At 40.2% G+C, this 20,922-nt stretch overlaps 1 protein-coding gene across 1 annotated transcript; it reads left to right on the forward strand.

Moving 5' to 3' along the window:
- Positions 1-20: 20 nt before the first annotated feature.
- Positions 21-20,792, forward strand: LOC100871355 (bicaudal D-related protein homolog). Its single transcript, XM_003696971.4, has 5 exons — positions 21-1,908; positions 15,796-16,128; positions 17,298-17,467; positions 17,834-18,155; positions 18,572-20,792. The coding sequence occupies exons 1-5, from the start codon at positions 1,669-1,671 to the stop codon at positions 19,190-19,192; spliced, it is 1,686 nt and encodes a 561-aa protein (XP_003697019.1). The 5' UTR covers positions 21-1,668; the 3' UTR covers positions 19,193-20,792.
- Positions 20,793-20,922: the final 130 nt, after the last annotated feature.

Consider the following 20,922-nt stretch of genomic DNA (forward strand, 5'->3'; position numbering starts at 1 on the left):
GGCGGCTAGTGAGTCACTACCTGGCCGACCACGGTGCGGCGAGCTGGTCGCCTCGCGTGTCTGTGTCCTTTTACATGTGTTTCTTGCAAACAGTGAGTTTACAGTGACGCTTTGAACCGGTCAAGATTACCGAACAGAAAGGAAATTCAAGAATAAAAGCAATTACTGCTGTAAAGAAAATCATTTTCGTTCGATCGATTTACATTCTGGCATGGAATAAAAGAGAATTTCATCAAATTCGGTGTATCTCGAGTTTCGAACACAATATTCGTAATCATTGACGTCATATTTATATAAGGACGACTCAAAACAAGTATCAGCATTTGTTATGCTGTGAAAATTACATGGATATCCATATATATATGTACAATCAACACACGCCACTATTGACTTTGACATGTCAGTGTAACATTGGATTCCATAATGCAAGTTAAATTGGAAATTTTACTAGCAGTCAAGTGCGATTCGTGCATCGATAGCGATCACTTATTTACGTGTTTGTAATGAATAGTGTGAATAGCGATAATTTCTGTATGTTTGTTATACTTGGAAACAATCGTAAACAAAATAGTAGAGGGGCTAGATCTGGACATTATATCCATGGTTGGTAATTTTGAAGCATGGTTACATTGTTGACTTTCTATCGGAGAAGAAGGAATCGTTGCTGTCTTTATGTTTGCGTGTAACGAGGAAACGGAGCAGAACAACGGAATTTGTTAGTCCCGTAACAATTCTCTTAATTTTTCATGTTTAAAAGATGTTAGTTTGACAATCGATCGATAACAATTATTAAATCGATCGATATTAACCTACAATTTTGTCGCAACATATTTCACGCTGTCTTTAAATATTTGCAAGTGAATTGATTTTACGTGCGTGTATGTGTGGTGCGAATCGTGTATTGGATACAATTTATGAAAATAACATATTCAATAAAGGATTATATTGGTGAGTGTGATCACAGCTGATCGTTTCCGGTTATGAGATTTCACCGATTGACAAGAAAACCTGTTTGGATAATGCGCACGAGTTGGGACGAGAGAAAAAGTGATTTTTTACATGATCCTTATTATCATCCATGATGTACGTGATATGCAATTTATTTGAAAGTGAACGTTATAACTTACGCATGAGTGATCAATTCTTTTATTCTTCTAATTGCATTTTCGAAACAAATTTTAAATCAATATGCGTAATAATCAAGCGATATATGACCGAATATCTTTGATTCAATCGATAAGCGTTATCTTTAATCATATAAAGAAAAAAAAGAGTTAAAGATCTTGCTTAAACAATTTATATCATTTGTTGAGAACTTGATACGTGTTCAACCTTGAATACCATATGCTTCTATTCTCGATTTATTTCGATAGAAAGAATATATTTTGATGACGCCAAGCTTCAAATGAAATCTTAGATATGTATTTATTTATTAACATCGATCAATCGCAACTCGAGTATCGACTTGTACGCGGTCTTCAATCCATGCTACGAGTTTTTTCAAGCTATCCATGTTAATTCGAACGTTACAAATGATTCTGACGTGTGGACATTTGGTCACCTGGTTTCGCATGGGTCATTATTACGAACAATAATAAAAGTCACGCGTCAGCGTGACACGTGACACTGAAACGATAATTGGCAAACGTGAAACAATTCGCGAGCACGATGTTACCAAAAAAGGACGGTCATCCCGAGTCGTACGCTTTGGAGGATATGATATCCGATCTCCAGGCGCGACGAAATTCCCTAGATCAGGAAGATCTCGAAGATCCAGCGGAACTTTTAAAAAAACGCGACAGAGATCTTGTTTTAGCTGCGGAATTGGGTAAAGCACTTTTGGAAAGAAATCAAGAATTAACCAGACAGAGCGAGGTCCTCAGTGAAGAGTACTCGACAAAATTAGAGGTAAATTTTTACGATACTCCATTTTAATATCAATCTATTATTTTATTTCCATCATATTTGGTTGACAGAATTTCGAACAATACGCGTAGCATAATTTGTTATCTACCATATCAACTTGCGTCGCTAAAGATAAATAAAATATTTGATAATCAGATACGATTAAGCCAGTTTATTTCATGAAAATGAATTTATATCGAACGACAAATTTATTTTCTTTTGGTAAGTTAGTTTTCAAACGTAATTGAAAGTGATATCAATAACATTTTGTCGAAAGATTAACGGCAGATTCGCATTGCGTAAAGAAAGATTTTATTGGATTAATCATAAGGAGGCGTGGTTTGCTTCTACACCGTTCTCACACCGTTTCATTACGTTGAAAGCTCGCATTAAGGGAGTCACCGTATCATCTCGTATTAATAGAATAAAAAAAGACTTTTAACTGATCTATGAATAGTGTAGAGTTATATGATGATTGCGTGCGATCGTTAAAAAAAGATTCCAGTTATCCTTAGTCCAGATCATTCTAAAAAAGTAGTAATCTTTTTAGTAGTTTAATTTAACTAATTCTTATCATAAAAACGTACAGCCTTAACATTCTTATGTTCATTGCGTACGATTTCGAGAAGGCGCGTATTTTTACGATAAGCGTGTAATATTGACCCGATTGTTGAAAATCAAAAAGTAAAAACTTTTTAGAACAACTTTTAACATAGTAACATAGTAAAATAATATAAATAAAGGTTTAAAATAAATTTTGGATGGAAATTATTTCCCAATATAACAATATAACCACAATTGATAGCTAGAAAAATGACTGTGTTGATACGATAATCATTTATTTTGTTTCGAAGTATATTTTTAATCTGAAACAGCCAAGTGAAACGGTTTAGAGTTCGTGAAGCGGCCGACTCGATAACTTATTTATTAACCTATTTATAATCACACAATTTCGTATTGCGGGTACACATCTTGAAAGTTTTTCTTATTTTGCTAGGATGTTTGCATGCTTTGTCCTTTGAAAAATAAAACGAAACAGAAGAAAAAAAGAAAAACGAAGAAAAATGAAAGTCGAAATGTACATTCGCTCGCGAACAGACGTTTCTCCACGGATTTCGCTGGAATCGGGTCACGGGGCACGGTTCTGAATTACAAATAGACTTTTTACAAGCGTCATGATGGGGTCCAGATCGCGGCAACGATAAATTTATCCGCGAAAAATAATAGAATCGCTGACACTGAGAATCGCATCATCGTTGGAAAAAATTATGTTGGCCGATTTCATTTTTCATCTCGTCGCTTTCACGTTCGAAACGATGCTTTTGTTTTGAAATTAACGCCGTTACTTTCCTCTTTCGATGCCTCGATACAATCGTGATCGATGTGTGATAGAGGAAAAAATGAAAAAAAAAAAAAAAAAAAAAAGTATTCGCAGTCTGTTACTACGAACTGTCATACCATTGTTGGAAATTCCAGAATAAAATTTAAAAATTAGAATTTAAAAGTTCTTCATCATTTTCATGTAGTTTTATTCATCGCTGAATCACCCTCGTATGCACGTCATTACTTGTGAAAACTTAATTAACATCACTCTGTTAAATAATGCTCGAGCAATCAAAAGTTGAGGAAAAAAACTTGAATATTCGCGAAGTAGTTGAGAGTATATTATAATTACGAATCTTTCTATATTATTATATTCATTATTTTCTAGAGCATCCTACTTGCCGATTTTATAATATCATTTTCAATGCTTTTTGCATAGAATACTCAACGCGTGATTGCGTTGCATTTATACGCAATCGTAAAATGGTTCTACGATCGAAAAAATATAAGATTGAATTAGTCGAGACACATGACATTTACAATTAATCAATCCTTTCTATTATCTTTAAGAAGTTTATTAATCCTTTTTCTTCTTCGCGTGTTGTGACGACACGTAACGTGCTGAGTTAGAATAAGTAGGTAGTCGTACGTGGACAGAAAGCCACGAAAGCGTGGAAACAAGTCACTTAGGCAACGTAACGTCAAAGACAATGCCCGGCATCACGCTCTGCCTGCCCGCGTACCCGCTTCTTCGCCTATCTTTCCGCGTTTTGCCTGTCACCGTATTTTTGACCTCCGGAGAACACGCCATGAGCGCGCTCCTCTGTTTCTTCTCTTTTGTCTTTGATTACAATGCTTTGGTTATACATGGCGCCTTGTTCACGCTTGTAAACCGGGATCCAGTTCACTGGGCTACTTTAAAATTCGTCGTTTTGGAAATTTTTTCGATCGTTTTTGATCGAGAATGAAGGGACATTTTTAAAAGATTAAAAAGTAAACGATTGTAACGTAGAAATGATTTGAAACAAGAGATTTAGAATTTCGTTTACTGGAATATTTTTAGGAGAATTTCGATATCGGAATGCGATTTCTTTTTTTTTTTTTTTTTTTTTTGTTCCAATTTTATTTCGAAGAAATCACAGTTATTTTGGGGCTGAACAAAGACAAAACATGCGAACAGTACAGATTCTTCGCGATTCTTTTTACGCGATGCATTCCAGAAACGAGTGTGCTTTCTTTCGAACGGATCTACGTGTTTTCCGCCTTCTTTCCGCGATATAATTATTATTCGTGCCAGAAAGTTCCGCGAAGATGCATTTGCATTCCCCAAAATAAGAGAAAAATATTGGAAAAAATATTTCACATGTGCCACATTTTGGCCGATAATTATGCAAACGTAACAAGGCCTCGCGACAAAAGAACATCGTCATCATTGTAAAAAACGATCGTATCGTATCGTTAAATGGCTGCCCGCCTATTCTCTCTTCATTATGCTGACGTGCGATACACGTCAACGAATATTCCACAAATTAACAATGTTAATGTAACTAATGTTCTCAGGAATACGAGAAAATACATCGTGCATGCATCGATCCTTTTTCTCTTCTTTTTCTTCAATTTTTTTCTTTCATTTACTCTGCACCGCCTTAATAGATTCACTTTCACGATTCTCTTCTCGTTTGTAAACGATCACACACACAAACTCGTGCGAGTGTATAGGTATACGAGATATATATAGGTATACAAGCGCGCTTAAGAATTGTAAAAAAGAAAAAAAAGGATTCGCATTACGTCCCTATGTGGCATGCGTTTGATCGAACGGGCATGGTGTTGCGGTTTCCGGATACTTTAATTAGACTCGTTCATGTTCATTTTTACAGGTGTATTATATCCGGTATTATCGCACGTATCGTTAAAATTCGATTATGTAAACCCTGTAGAAAGCATTTTAATTAATAATTACGATCGGATGACGATTTCTTCTTGATCAATTCTCAATCTCCTTTTTTGGTTTTTCGACATCTCATCGATTGGCGAAGTTTCTTGTATGTATATATATTTTTGTGATAATTATCCACGATTCGACGACCAATTGGCAGTATCGATGCGTAGAGGTATGCGATTATTCAATAACAATGCTTTCGAAATTCTATGGCAACCTTTCCGTGTCTGAACAACGAAAAATAGTATAATAATCGAGGAGAAAGAATTTTAATAGCGAAAAAGAGAGGTAATGAATGCGTGTGGTTGAAGAAGCGTTGAAACGCTGCCACTTAGTCACGGAAGAGTTTTTGAAATTTTGAAATTCAAATATCAATTAGTCTCGTTAATTTACCCACGATTACGCTTTAAAAGACAATGGCAAAAAAAAAAATTGATTTATTAACGAATTAATATGCACTTTAATTGGTCAGACGATACATCGTAAATTTGATTTAAGAATTATACCATATTGTTATATAAGAATTATATAATACGTAATTCAAACTTATAGTAATGAATAATTACAAATATATATATATTATATATATATATATATATATATATATATATATATAGAATAGAAAGTTATTTAAAAGGTTTAAACTTTTAAGTTAAAAATATATATATATAAAAAAAAAAAGAAAGAAAAAGAAAAAAAAGAAACGAACGGTGTGATAATCCAAGGACAGAATTTTTGATCCACTGTCAGAGACTGAAAAGAGAAAAAAGTGGGTTACAGTAGCAATGAAATCGAGCCATTAAATTTACCTCTCTTTATTGTATAATTGGTGGTCTGAAAGCGGTGGCAGAATAATCGCGGCACCGTGTCGACAATAAAAAGCGGCACTTACACGGTTGGCACAGCCAAGATCTAGAAAGCTGAGATTCCACGGGCTCCTCGCAGCCGGTGATCTGAGAATTTAACGTTCGCGATCTGTTTGTTCTGTCTGTTAAAAATTTATTCATCTCGCGAGATGCACGCGATTATTTTTGCAGCCTTCGTTACCTTTTGATCAGCCAGACATTTTTTTATCCTTTACGTATTCGTAATGAAAGAATAAAGAAAAAGAGAAATTTTTAGATTCGTTTCGTTTTTATCTTAAAACCGAGATATTTTTAACCGATGATAATTTTGAAGGGAAATCATTTATCTTTACGCAATTTCACGCGATTAGAATTGAATAATGGAGAATATTTTGCAACGAGTAAAAATATTACCATGATCCATACATAAAATATTAATATTTTCTTAAACAATATCGAATTAATTTGTACGCTCAATGGTATGTATAGAAGTCATGACAATAAAATATACTACGTAAATCTACCTACGTCTATATACCGACGCTGTATATATATATTACACAATTTGTCTAGACACGTAATCATCGACACATAGTGAGTTAATTTAATCTTAACGAAACTCTAGTCCCTTTAAATGGTAAACATTAAAAATAATTCGTTCCAACAACGTAACATAATTAGCCTCATTGTTCCCCGATTCGAATGGGAAATTTCAACGGTCCATTATACAATTCCTCAAGAATCGTGTGAGAAAGTGCGAAACGAAGGTAGCCACGGCTACGTTCCGCGCCTACGAGGCGTCGAGTATTTTTGGATTTAGAAATTAGCATCATAAGGTTAATATTGGCAGGGAAATGCGTCGTGAGATCGTTGTTGGATTCGATTATACGCGAATTGCCATTGCCTTTCCCTTTAAACATTCATCGCATTGTTTCCTTTGAGAGCTCGATGGGTTTTCCTTTGTCGAGCACGGCTGGCGTCGGCCAACTTTTCAACAATCGCGTTCTCAGGTAGATTGCCACGACTGCTTGTATACATATCTGTTTGAGATCCGGGGGCATTTCTTTGCCTAAATGACTGGAGGAAAATTCGCTTTCAACAAAGGACTCCTTTTTCGTACGAAATCGTGAGCCAGCCTTCTTAAGTAAGGGTATGTCCAACTTTGTTCCGGACTCAGCAGGGATCAGAAGCGAAAAAGTCAGTTTCAAATGAGGAGATTAACAGCCGAGGAGAGATAGCATTGAACCAACTGGTAGTAGAGTGATTTTCAAAGACAGATACGTATAATTTTTAACGAAGGGAAAAATAAATATCGATTGCGCATTGCGATGGTTCCCAGACCAGAGATAGAATAAAAAATCGTTTGCAGCTGTGCGATTCGAAATCTAGGAGGACGCGAGGCGAACCGGAAGTCCTCGAAAAAGCGAACCGTTACTTCTTGGTGACTTGTGGTGGAGGAACGTTCTACCCTCTTTCCTCGGCTTGTTTACCTATGGGCGCATGAAAAGGAACGTAAATAAATTGTTGTTAGTGTATTATTAATTCTCGCTTCTTATCTCTCGTTTTATGCAAATGCACAATGTGGAAAACGATTATTCATTTTCGTTCGTTGTTATTATTATTCGTTATTATTGATGTTCATTCGAAACATCGATAAATATATAAATATCGCATATCTTTGATCCCATTGAATTCCAGCGAGACGAACGTAGTCTTTGAGTTTTTTTCGACCACTTAGAGTTAACGAAAGTTTTTTTTTTTAACGATACCACGGAAACTCGAGTCGAAAGGGCACTCGTGTTCTCAACAGCTCGTTTTAAACGAGCTTCTCGGTCGCGTGCTCGGTCCGAAGAAAACACTCGACTAAACGAAATATTTTTTCGACGGTATCGTAGGCGTTTCGTACGAATCAGGTTAACGTTTCGTTGTATCTCCACGGGATCGAAAGGATTTCGTCGAAATAACGTTCAAAGAAATATCACGCAATCGCCGGGAGAAATCGCTTAGATACCGTTACCTCGATACCTGGATGGATTCACGTTTGTCTTTTTGTCCATGACGATTCGCCTGGACGAGCTGGCATAATCAATTGTATTTATATATCGGATCATAAAATTACGATATTGTTGTTTTAGAATATAGCAGGAGTACAAATTGAACGCAATTGGTTGGCACGAAAAACCGGCAAACTCGCGAGGATAGAGACACGGTTAGATTAAAACAGCGAGGAGAAGAAGAAGTTCACCGCGGTTTGTCACGAAATAGACTAGTTAAGAGCTTCTGTACCGTTAGTCGGAAACTCCAATTGTCTGTTTTTAATCTTGTTACACCTCGTTCGTTATCTTTCCCCATTGTTCCTCGTGGAGTGGGTGCTCGTTGAGATCGGGGAACGAGCACTCGCTGTGAGCGAATGTGCGTGGTTGCGCGCCCATTCCACGAGCTATTTCCTTGCAAACGAGTCGAGATGCAGTGAAATTGATTTGACGGTGAATTTGCGTCAAACCACAAATGTACCGTGACGTTCTAACAAGGCGCACGGGTTTCGAGGCTACGTGAAAATGACGGGAGCGTGGTAGGTCGTGGTGTGTCTGTCTCCTCTAAGATTTCAACTTACTTGGATGAACTTTCCTATGAAGTTTCTCGTTATATCGGTTTTTTTTTTCGAATTTCACGCCTGATTCGGGATCAACGTGGATAACAAGTACGTAGATATATGCATAGCTCAAGCTTGGAGAAAGCAAATTATTACAAGGAAAATCGATCATTGAATAAGAAATCATATTGATGTTTCAGACGCTCTCCAAAAACGAACAGTCACGGTAGAAATTTTCTGAAAGCAGGACTGGAAGAAGTGGTACTTAATTGTCGCTCCCTTGTCTCTCGTCAATTGCCTTTTCCCCTCTTTTTATTCCTTCGTATTCTGGGTTAATTCAATCGCACGCGCTCACAACTTCTCGACGAGGGAAAATTTAGCGGTTACACGCTCGGATCGCGTCGGTTTTTCCTTCGTTCTCATAATATAGTTGCACGGCTACGATGCGTGTATAAAGTGCGTGCACTCTCACCTGTCGGTGTCGAATAACGATTTGAAACGGGAGATCGGTACGCTCGTTTCTCGAGACGCGGTTTACCGCTTAAGGGACCATTGTAAAATAAGATAAGACCGATTTTTCTCGATGGAAACTATCGCTGTGTCACCGTTTCCTCATTTCCCACGATTTCGATCGATGGCGCCACCACGTACGATGAACATACGGAGTATGTAGATCACGGGTGAAAGAATATCGGATCGTTGACAATTTCGATAGAGACGTTATTCTTCTCGTCGTTTTTTTTTTTGTTTTTCAACCACCGCGCTTCGTTTTATTTCGTTTTACTCGACCGATCGGTTGATTTACCTACGATCGCATAGTTCGCCATTAAAGAACCCAAGAAGCGTCAGGTGTCGTCTTGCTTCTTCTTCTTCTTCTAGATGATATTTCACACCGTCGTTGACTTAGTTCTCGAATCCAGCCTCGATCGCGATCCAACCAATCGGCTCGACGAAATTAATTTTTAATTAATCGAAAGGAAAAGAAAAGAAAAAAAACTTACAAAATTCTGGGAAAATTTAAAACCTGTTGATGAAACCCGACGGAATGGAGCGAGAGAATCAAGATAAAAGCTTCGGACGTATTTCTGTATCGCGGCAGCCTTGATACATTTCGAAAGGTGCACGAACCGCAAACTCTTTGTTACTCAATATCGTTTTAATTGCCGGTGAGTCACATAAGTTTTGTAAACAATAATAATAGCCGCGAAAGGACGCTGCGGCGAGTTACTGTGACGGTGACGCGATTACGACACGCCGGCCTCTTTTAGTTTCTTGTAATCTACCTCTAATCTTATTAATCGCATACTTACCTTCTACTTTCACGAATTCCATAGCGGATAATCGCCACTCTTACTTCTCTCCAACTTGGAAGCGGTTTTAAACGACATCGACATCGTGTTTCCCCAACGAGTTTCGATCATCGATCGCGATTAACCCGTAACACGGCTCGCCTATTACATATACGTGCCATTCAATACGTGTCCTTTATCAAGCGATTTGCGCAATTTCCACGGGGACCCTCTGCCACTAATGGCTTAATAACAGCCTCGATTTCGAGCGCAGATCGCTACGAATTCACCGTTGTTCGAGATATAAATCGTTAATAAAGCATTGTGCTCGCATTCCCGCAATCATCTCGTGATCCACTTTCCTTCCACGCGAAATTTAATTTTCCTCGCCGCATACGAATACACGTACAGATATCGAGAATTTCGACCGTGCGTATCTGGTTTCGAGATACGTACATAGATACGAACTGGTTAGAAATATTTATTTTTCCTCTCAAGTTATATTTTTTCTCGCCAATATATCCGCTTTCTTCTAATCTACCTAAACAGTAGATCTCTAGTAGTAAAATTGCGCGATATTTCACGAGGTAGTAAATTTTACCGCCGATTCGTCACGCCGGATCGAATATTGGATCGTGAACGAGGCGAGTTTCGTGGTACCTTGGAGCAGGTCGGTGAGAGGCGATCGCTTACGTAAAACGATAACGCGATATCAAAGTTGGTTAGGCACATTGTGCGCGCAATTAAACAGCACAACGGGTCGAGCCGTGTTTCCACCTAGATTATCGAGTGTCGATGAAGCAATAATCGTGACGTTGGAACGACGACGCATCGCACCTGCTTCTGTTTTTCACGTGGCTCTAATTACACGACACCTTTGAGAACGCGTATCCTCGACGAAAATAAATCGCGTGGAGGGTTCGAGCGAGGAATCCGCGAGCAAGAAATTGGAGTAAGAAACTGTGGAAACATTCTTGAGAGAGCGGTCGAGTGCAATCGAACAAGAGTCACGCTTCGATCCAATTAGCCGCTCTTTCTCCCGATGAACCGATATTCTCCGACCGCGATAGACCCGGCAGAAATTACACAACGCTTTACACGAGGGTTTCCTCTCCTCTCGTCCGTCTTAACGCATATCGACATATCGTGTTATCCGCCATTGTCACGCGAGAATCGCGACAATTTATTTATCTTATCCCTCGATCTTTTTAATCCTTCAAAGGTGAAACTGCGCCTCCTTGAAACGCCAAGTTGAAACGATAACTCGGTTGACAAAATTTGAAGAAAATTCTTTGGCTACGCAAAAAATCGAGCAAACTGTATATGCATATATATGCATATAGATATATATACAGGGTGTTCCATTCGAGTCTACTCGATGATATCGTTTATAGGATGAATTATATAATTATCCACATTGAATTTCACATCGTTTAATCTCGTTTTATTCGGATTCCAAGCTAAACTAGAATGGATGGATCTAAATCGGCACTTTATTCACGAGATCTACGATGAATAATTGTAATAGAAACATTGGTCACGCGCCTTCTATCACAAGGTGAAAGGAAGGCGGCGATAGATTTTTAAATAGCGTCCACTCACCCAATTCCATTTCTACGCATTTTCGATTCACCGGTTCAGAGCAGATCGCGCAACACGATGGATGGATATTAACTGGATACGATCATTGCCGCCCTCGTCACGGGCCATTGCCTCTTTATTACGACTCCTACCTCTCCTCCTCCACCTCCTCCTCCTTCTTTCCGAGAAGGTTCAACTCGCATAATCGTTTTCTTCTCCGAGGGAAAGTGAAACGGCGCCGCGAGCCGACAATGCGTCATCGCGAAGTTCGATGCCAATTGAATCGCGGTTATCGCGATATTTCTCATTTCCTTTTTATTCCGCGAATAAAGATCGCGATTACGAAATAAGCGAGCTATTTTTTTCCATTCCGATAAAATTTCTGTGACTTACGTCCGTGGCATGCGAGCGAGAAAAGCCGATCGATAATAGCCGATTATCGTTGTGCGATATTTATCTAGAATTGTTTATCTATGGAAGTACAATAGTTCGTAAAGTGTTGCGAAGTAACAAGAGAAAATAAAAGAGACTAATAAAATTTTCTTGATAAACGCAATGTCATAAAATCGTAAAAAATGGTAAAAAAAAAAAAAAAAAAAAAATGTAGGAAAAAAACGATTTACAGTTGTTAAACCTTTTGTCTCCTTCCTGTAATTAAGCAACGATTAGTGACACCACGATTCGTTTCTTTCCACGATCACGTCGCAATTGTGTCGCGAAGTTTGCCTGCCTCCTTGTCTTTTTTTTTTTTTTTTTACATTTTAATTTTTACAACGGGTCCACGAGATGAAGGATGTTCCGTCGAGGGGAAAGCCTTACCCGTGTAATTAAATTAGACGCAGCGCGAGGATTACCTGCACTGCAATGAGGAAGGAAATACGCGGGATTGCCGCACGCTCGACGAAAAACACAGCTCGTCGTCATTTCGTTTTCGCAATTGGCGGATCGTTAAATTGTTCTCGTTGGTCTCGGCATTTCAAAATTTTTGTTCGAGTCGTGTTTTTACACGTTTTTACAGGATAATTGTTTCCGCGATGCGTAGGGTTGTCGTTCCATATCGGAGGGAGGAATATGGTCGGAAACGATGGCGCGTGATCGGGGTTAAGGTAAACGATAAATCGAAGATTCGCGTCCATTCGTACCAGTCACTGTTCGCTCTCTGCTTCCTTGTTTCGGTTATTTCCTTTTCCATCGGAACGGATGTCTGTTTCTTCGAGCAGAAAGCGACAGGAGCTCACCCATTAAATTAGAGGTCCGATAAAGTGTGCCGGAAGATGTATCGCTGGCCACGCAGTATATAATTAGAATATCTCCTCGTGGATGATGTTATTTGTAACTTTGAGTTATTTTTGCCCAGGAGAGACAAAATTTGTTTGACGAAGTTATTCAAAAGTTATTTATTGCACGCAATTTTCCATCGTTTTAATCGACAGAAATTTCCAGTCGTCCAAAAATGTTTCACAATTTAAGATGCAATAGACGAAGCAACCATTCTGCGTCCATCTCCTGTCCAATTAATTTCATGTTAATAAAAATATTTCGCAAACATGGTATCATCAATAACGACACTAGTTAACATTAGCAAGATCTAACGAGAAAATGGGCAGGAATTGAAACGTCGAACGTGGTTTTATGATTCAACGTACGCACGTGTACGTTTTCACAATGATAGACAGGCGTTTGCAATTATATATGCCGGTGGATAATAGTACCACGTGTAGTTTGTAATCGAACGATAGGATTAATCGAAAGTAATAGATGCTTAAATTTGCAGAAAGGATAAGTACTTGTAATTCTATGATTCACCTCACGCGATATTAATAATCGCGTACTTGTTGGATATAAATGTTATCGTTATCCATCTTTTAATGTTATATACAAAAAAAAAAGAATTATATATACGATAAGATACAATATTATTAAATGTACATATAGCGCGAAAAATTTTTGAAACACGATTGAAAAAAAGTGAAGGATTTTTTTGGTTGGTTCTAAAAATATTTTAGAAAATGAAATGATCGAAAAGAAAAGCAGCGCAATCGGAGCAACACTGGTGTCGCGAGAGAACGGGATGTTGAGATCCGTGAGTCATGGATCTCCGCTAGTTGCCTCTGGCCGTTCTTACATACCTTATGGAAAAAAAAAAGAAAAAAAAAAAAACGTGCACACGCGTCTCCTGTATGCATCGCACACGTGTTTGCCTTTCAGTCCCGCGTGCTTTGTCCCTTTTGCCGTATCCTCTCCGTCCAGTGTACTTATCTCGTCTTTCCACTTTGCGTTTTTTCCCTCCTTTTCTTTTCGCATTTAAGAAGAGAGTTTAGCCACCTCGAGGCGGATATAATCGGCGGGGCTTCGACCGTTTTAAGTTAAAAGCGGAAAAGATAAAGGCTATTTCACAAGAGAGGACAATAAAATTGTTGTGTATTATATAGCCTTTAATGGGCATTGTTAAAGTGGCATTCACAGCGACGTTGCTTACTGTATCAAACATTCCATAGAATGCTCGTCAAATTTCCAGTATCAATTGAATTGTGTCGAGTTGTATCGATCATCGTCGTTAATCCGTTATTAATATTAATATCAAACGAAAAAAAAAAAACATTTTGCGATATTCGATAACGATCAACGATCGTTTTTATAAATTTATTCGCGCGCGAATTCGTGATAAATTTAATACGAAGAAGATAAATTTAATGGTTTGATTCTGACGATGTAATTGCCTCTGGTCTCTGACAATTTTTCAACGATCGAGCAGTACGCGGCTGTACGGACGATAGGTCGATGAATAACCACGGGAGACCAAGGCCGTACCTTCTAGCTCGATAAACCCCACTGACATCGAACCGTGCGATTGTTACGTACAGGCCTGCATTACGGCTACCTTCTCATTCGCGATTTGTACCGCAAAACTATATACCATCGTTCCGCAAATCCTATTAGATTTAGAATTTTTCGCCGAAAACCAAGCGCATCAAAAGTCGTCTATTAACGATAACAAGAATTCATTAATTCGAACGTTCTCTAAAATTCTCGATTTACGATTTACTCGTAATTGCTGGAAATCGATCAAAACGCGTCGCGTTAATTCGTTATCGATTTAGGTGGAAGCCGATCGATAAATCAGATTACTTTATCATCAAAGTGGAATGATTTTCATTATGTTGTAATACGATTTTGTGCTTACGATTTAACCTCTCGAAATGCATAGAAAATGATCGAAACGATCAAATAATTCGGAGAAAAGGAAAGATTCGTGACAACGATTTCTGCAACGATTTCAACGATGATGAAAGTGTTGGAGATTTTTTTTACTCCGTTACGAAACAGCCAAACATCGTCCTTTCACCGGATCCTCGTAGGTCTCCTCGAGTACTATAGTCAGCAGTGAACCTGAGAGAAGTAGGCGAGAGCTTCGTTGGCCGGTGAATCATCGCCAATCTTTTTAAAATTCGACGAATGACACGGACCCGGTGAAACGAGACGAGAATTTCGAGACAGAATCCTGCTTTTTTTTTTTTTTTTTTCCCCCTCGATATTCCACTCAGGGACGTTTGCGGGTAGCCTTCGTAGGTCGAGATCGAGATGTTTCGAGGTCGAAGGTAACCAAGCGATTCCAGTCGTCGATTTTACAAACAGGCGTTGAGGTAGACCACCGTCGCAGTTTGTTTCCTTCTTTCTTTCCTTTTTATCATTTCAATATCGTCGAGGCTTTTATGCCACGCCGATCTGTCGCCTGCCTTTTTCTTCCCTCGTCTCGGGTTGGGAGCTCCATGTCCGTGAGAGTTTAACTCAGTGTCTCCCAACTTGCGGCGAACGTTTCACGGAGAAGATTTTATAGATAGAAAATAAGTTTGTATTCTCTGTCGTCTAATCTAATTAATATAATTAAAATTCGATCGATTATTATAATCGAAGGAAAAAAAAAAAAGACTTTGAGGCGAGGATGAAGAAAGATGAAGAGTGAATAATAAAGAAGATATGCAAGAAACTTTGAGTCGCGCAAAAAACCTCCGTAATGGTTGGCCATATTCTCTTTGTTATTATACGAATCAAGCTGCGTGAATAAACGGTCGCTTTCGAGAAAGTACGGTAGTATTTTTTTGTCGATATACGATGTATCGAGATAATTAGCGAATACCGTATACCGCAAACTTGTACTCCAGTGTTTCGACACGTGACACGAAAAGAGAGAGGAAAAAAGAAAAAAAAGAAAAAAAAAAAAAGTTTCGACGACGAAACACCGGGATATCCTGCTAATTGGCTTTCCCGATCGATCCCGTATAATAGTCTTAACGTTCCCGCTGTTTGTTGTCGCAGAGTCTGGAACAAGAGAGGCATCTACTCCGTCGAAGGCTGGAGGAGGTGATAAGCGAGAACGAGGCGAGAAATTTAGAGCTGCAGGCGGATGTTGAGACGCTGAGGAGCCAATTGGAGGAGCAGAATGAGCGCGCGAGACGAGCGGAACGGGATCAGGCGAGCCTGGTCGCCGAGCTCACAGCGCAAAATACGAGGCTTGCCGATCAGCTGAGAGAAGCCGCGAAGCAGGAAGAGCAGCTGCTCATCGAGGTCAAGGTGCTGAGGGAAAAGTGTGCCCTCCGAAGTACCACGCTCCAGGATCACGTCAGTAGCTTGGAGGTTCTCAGGGACGAGGTAAATTAATAGTTTCCTTGGCAGCGTGGTTACAACGGATCCACGCTCTCGCAATCGTTCCGTTTCCCTTCCGTTCTGCGCCGTTCATTACGCAACCGGCCTCCCCGTAACTTTGACTCGTGTATCCAACGATTGATTATCCCGAGCGCGAACCTCGTCTGTTTCTTTCTTTCTTTCTTCCTTCCTTTTTTTGCCCAACATCGTTAACGAATCGTCGTGGATAAATAATTATTCTGGGAATTCGTGCTGCTGCTCGTTTACCGTTGCAATTATGGTTAATGGATATTATTGTTCGCGCTGGTTATATACATATATATATATGTTATGAATATGTATGATTCTCGCGATTATCAATGAGCCGTGTCCGTTTAATTCGATTCGATCGTGAGAAGTTGATCGCGATGCGGCGTCACGTATAAAGCAGTAACGTATAACGACAAGTCGTGACCCTCGACGATCGACTTAACTTCCCTCGTCCTTCGCTCCTGCGCCCTTTCGTCTCTTCTTACGCGGCGCGAACTCGAATTTCAGGAAATGCCCTTCGCTCGCCAATTCTCATTGGACGGTGAAAAAAAACCTCGTCTACTCGTTCTACCGTGCCCGCCGTTCTCGATCGATATTCGATTCTCGCGAGGAAAATTGCGAGAACGATCGTGAAATGGGAGAAGAGAGATGACCTTGGAATTGTTCGACCTTGTCCTCACGAGTTAAAAAGTTTTTCCCTCCAAACGTCGGAAGGATCGTTATTCCCTTTCATACGTATCTATTACAAGATGGAGATAGTATTAGAGAGGCGCACGTGACGCTACCAATATCTCGACACCAGCCGTTCCCAAAACCTCTATTCCGCTAATTAACATACTATTGAATCCTCCACACTGTCGATACGTACGTGCGCCACGCAGTTCGGTTTCTTCTTACGAAAGAACCGGAAGCACGCGCTCTAAAGCCGTGTCACGTGTACGACGCTGTGCGACGGCGCAGCGTCAGCGAATGCGGCAATACGTGTACAGTACAGATACATCGAACACAGTACATACATACATATATACATACAATTACGAAGAGATCGGGTAAAGTGATTGGGAGAGCTCGATATACGTGCGTAATAGGGAAATCAAACGAAAAGTGAGGAGTCGGATAAACGCAACGGGTTTGGCGCGTTCCAGGTACAACTAGTGTCCGCGCAAAGAGCAGAATTAGAGAGGAGGTCCTTGGAATTGCGAGAGGAGAGGGCGAGAGCGATGGCGGCCCTCGAAGAAGCCGAGGATAGAGCCACGGCCTTGGAGCGGCTCGGCCACGAAGCGGAACACCGGGCGAAGCTGGCCGAAAGGGAAAGGTGAGGTTTAATTATTTTTTCGTCACTCGACGATTTCTAAAGTATTTTGCGATGTAATTTACGCACGATCTCTGTACGTTATTTTTCTTTTTTTCGTATTTCCAAACGACAGTTTTTCTCCGTATGCGAGCGAAGGATAAAAATATTATAGAAAATATATTGGCAGGAAATAGAGGAAGGTATATATAGCAATCGATCGATTTTTCTTTAAGCTAATCGTGTTTGTTCGTCTCTTTCGTTGGCTTATCGTTCGCCATATGCGGTAAACATTGGTGTGTAAACGTAGGGGCGGATCGATCGGTTTCTTTAGAGAAGGGATTTATCGCGCGATCGACGTTGATCATTGACGATGGATCGAATCCGCAGGGACGAACTGGCGGCGACATTGGCGGTCATCGAGGCGGAAAGGAGAGGCAGATCCGGCTCGATACAGAAACCACCGAGGTCCCTGCAGGCCGAGATGGAGTGCGAGGAGAGCGGAAGTTCGTTGGGGGAACAGGAGGATTTGCGTGCAGAGGTGGCGAGGGCGGTGAAGCGGTTGAAGGAGTTGTGCGTCCATCTGAGGCGGGGGGAGGACGACTCGGGTTTGCAGAGCGATTGCGACGAGTCCATGCTCGTGATCGTGAACAACAACACTGCGGAAGCGGAGGAGGCGAACACCAACGGGCAAGAGACTCTCCCCAGCTCGGTAAGGGACTCGCGTAACTCGCTCCTTTTGTTCCGACTTCCGGTTTCCGGCAACGCAATATGGGGAACATCGGCCACGAAAACTTGATGAAACGTGCTCGGTTCACCCGTGCTCGGAACACCACTCTCGATCGTATAGATAACGTAGAATCGAGAGTGTTTTTCAGAACAGCTAAGCCTTCAAGCGTTGTAAAACGCTTTGGCTTTATATTTGCTCTCGTATTTTTATTTCGCACGTTTACACGGCTGCTTTCATTTGCACTGCTCCGATAAGATTCTCGTTGCAATTTGCCGCGAGATATCTCTCCGCACGATTGATCCGAGTTTCAATACGCATTATGCTCGCAAGTGGCTCGCCATATGTTCCTTGCACGAGTGGTTCTTTTATTTGTTTATTTATTTTTTTTCTTTTTGCAGACCAATTGTCCCGGTGCTTTGTTGGAGCTGATCGAGGAGGTGTACAACTTGGCTCTATCTGGTAGAGGGGCGCCCGGCGAGTTAGGCTTGGCCGTGGAACTTCACAGGGTGCGGGAAGAATTGGAGAACGCGAAGGATCAACAGAAGCAGACGCAGGAGGAACTTAAAAGGCGTGGAGAGGCTTTGCTCGATGTCACGAGCAAATTGAGCGTGAGGGAGGCCGAATTGCGCGGCGTCAAGGAGGAACGCGACAGAGCTCGGGACGATATGGAGCACTCGCAGTTGACGAAGGACGAAATTTTGACGCAGGCTTACGAGGTCAGGGATCAAGCCGTGTCCAGGAAGAACAGGGTCGAGGTGGAGTTGGCGAAAACGAGGATAGATGTGCTGCAAGCCAACAGCCAACTGATGGAAGCTATCCAACAGAAGATCGAACTGAGTCAACAATTGGAACAATGGCAGATGGACATGCAATCTCTTCTCGACGAACACGTTCGAAGCAAACTGATGCCTGTCGCGAGCTCTATCGCTGCTACGAACTCTGAAAATTCAGAAATTGTGGCACCAGCCAGGAAAAAACGGAGTACCGGCTCGTCGAAAAAAATGTTCGGTCTGTTTTGACGAAAATGACTATTCGCGTAAAATTTGTCGCGCGAAATCGAACTGAAGAGAGTTTGCCGTTGCACGGTGAGAGAAGAAGACTGCGCTCGAAAAAGGATCTTTTCCAATAAAATCTTTTCACGGTAGCGCTAGCGTATCAGGGACCATTCGTCCGCTCATTTCTTCGTCGTGTTTGGAAACCGATAGATTAGATCCGTAGTCGAGCGGCAACACGCCATAGAAGGCGCTTTGCGTGCATCGTTTATATCAACTGACAAGTTTATCAGAAAACTCGTCCCTTATTTACCAAGATCGCGAGATCGTGCTTCGATCTCGAGACTTTTATCTTCCTTAGCGTAGATTTCCTCGCATTATGTTTTTTCCTAAAATGTATTTGACAATAGATATATTGCTTTTTTTTTTTTTTTTTTTTTGTTTAAATCTCGAAAAGTACGAAATATGTGTTCGAAACAACAACAACGAAAGAAAGTTCTTCTTGGATTGTTTATGCGATGCAGATCGAGAAAAGAAGAAAAGCGGCAATCGGCTTAACTTAAACGATTACTTAGTATACCTTAGCGAACGTTTCTTTTCCCTTTGGGTGAACGTCTCGTTATTCCTGTAATCGTGGAACGATTTGTTACCACGGTAACAACGATCTCTAGTGGCGTATTCTCGTAAAGATCTCCGGACTAGCGGGTACAAACTTATCATTATACACGAGCGATACGTTTAAGCGAAACTATAGTCGGCATTCTCGTTCCCGTTTTATTTTTATCGGGCGAGATGCAATGGCACGGCCTAAAGGAAGTCTATCCTTTTAAATTCATGGTTGTAAATATATTAAAAATCGTTTGTGATAGAATCGTGTGTCTTACGTTAGATTTTACGAAAATAAAATTTCTTTTATCGTTGATTGTGATATGGATATATATATATATATATATAGTATATATATGTACATTTTATCATTGTTGCGATAAATTTTATATAAGATGGCGCTATTGTTATTTTACATTGGCGATAATATAATTGACTAAAAAGAGTAAAGAAAATGAAATTGAACTTTGAAAATTTGAAAGGGAATTTTAAGCTTGTATTTTCGAGTTTTATCTTTTTCTTACTTAATTCGCTTTAAACCGTTCATTACCAACCGTCCGTCCATCCGTCCAAATGGACCAGGAAATTGCAATTAATACGATTCGAAAATTGAAAGAGGATAAGGCGTTGTTCAGTTAGCGATGGAAATCGATCACAAAGCTGTGAGTCCACATTCTTTTACACAACGACAGTGCAATAACATGTTAGAAAAATTTTTTCACCCGCGTTTACGTCGGTCAACCGCAACGATGTTCCTCGACATTCTTTCTCTTCATAACCAGTCTGAACGCTTAGCTTTAATTAACGATCGGTGTTAAGTAACAACGAAGCGGTTGCTCTTCGGATCACTTAACGCGCCTGCGCAGCATATGTGCTCGCAATTCGCGCGCGCGCGCGCAAGTAGCCTTCTTTGTAAATTAGTAATCGACGATTGTATTCGTCGAGATTGTATGATAGCTGTATGATTCCACCTGAACGATTACGACAACAATATTTATTTAATAAAAATCTGTTTTACGGATCTATATTGTCCCCTAAGTGATCCATTAGATCCATTAGGTAACTATTTTTTTTTTTTTTTTTTTTTTTTTTCGAATTTTTAAAAGTTCGATCGATGTGCAAGTAACAACGAGATTGAAAAGAAACAAATA

Source organism: Apis florea, unplaced genomic scaffold, assembly GCF_048593485.1.
Source record: "Apis florea isolate Af1SG1 unplaced genomic scaffold, ASM4859348v1 contig_2495_pilon, whole genome shotgun sequence".
Lineage (NCBI taxonomy): Eukaryota > Metazoa > Arthropoda > Insecta > Hymenoptera > Apidae > Apis > Apis florea.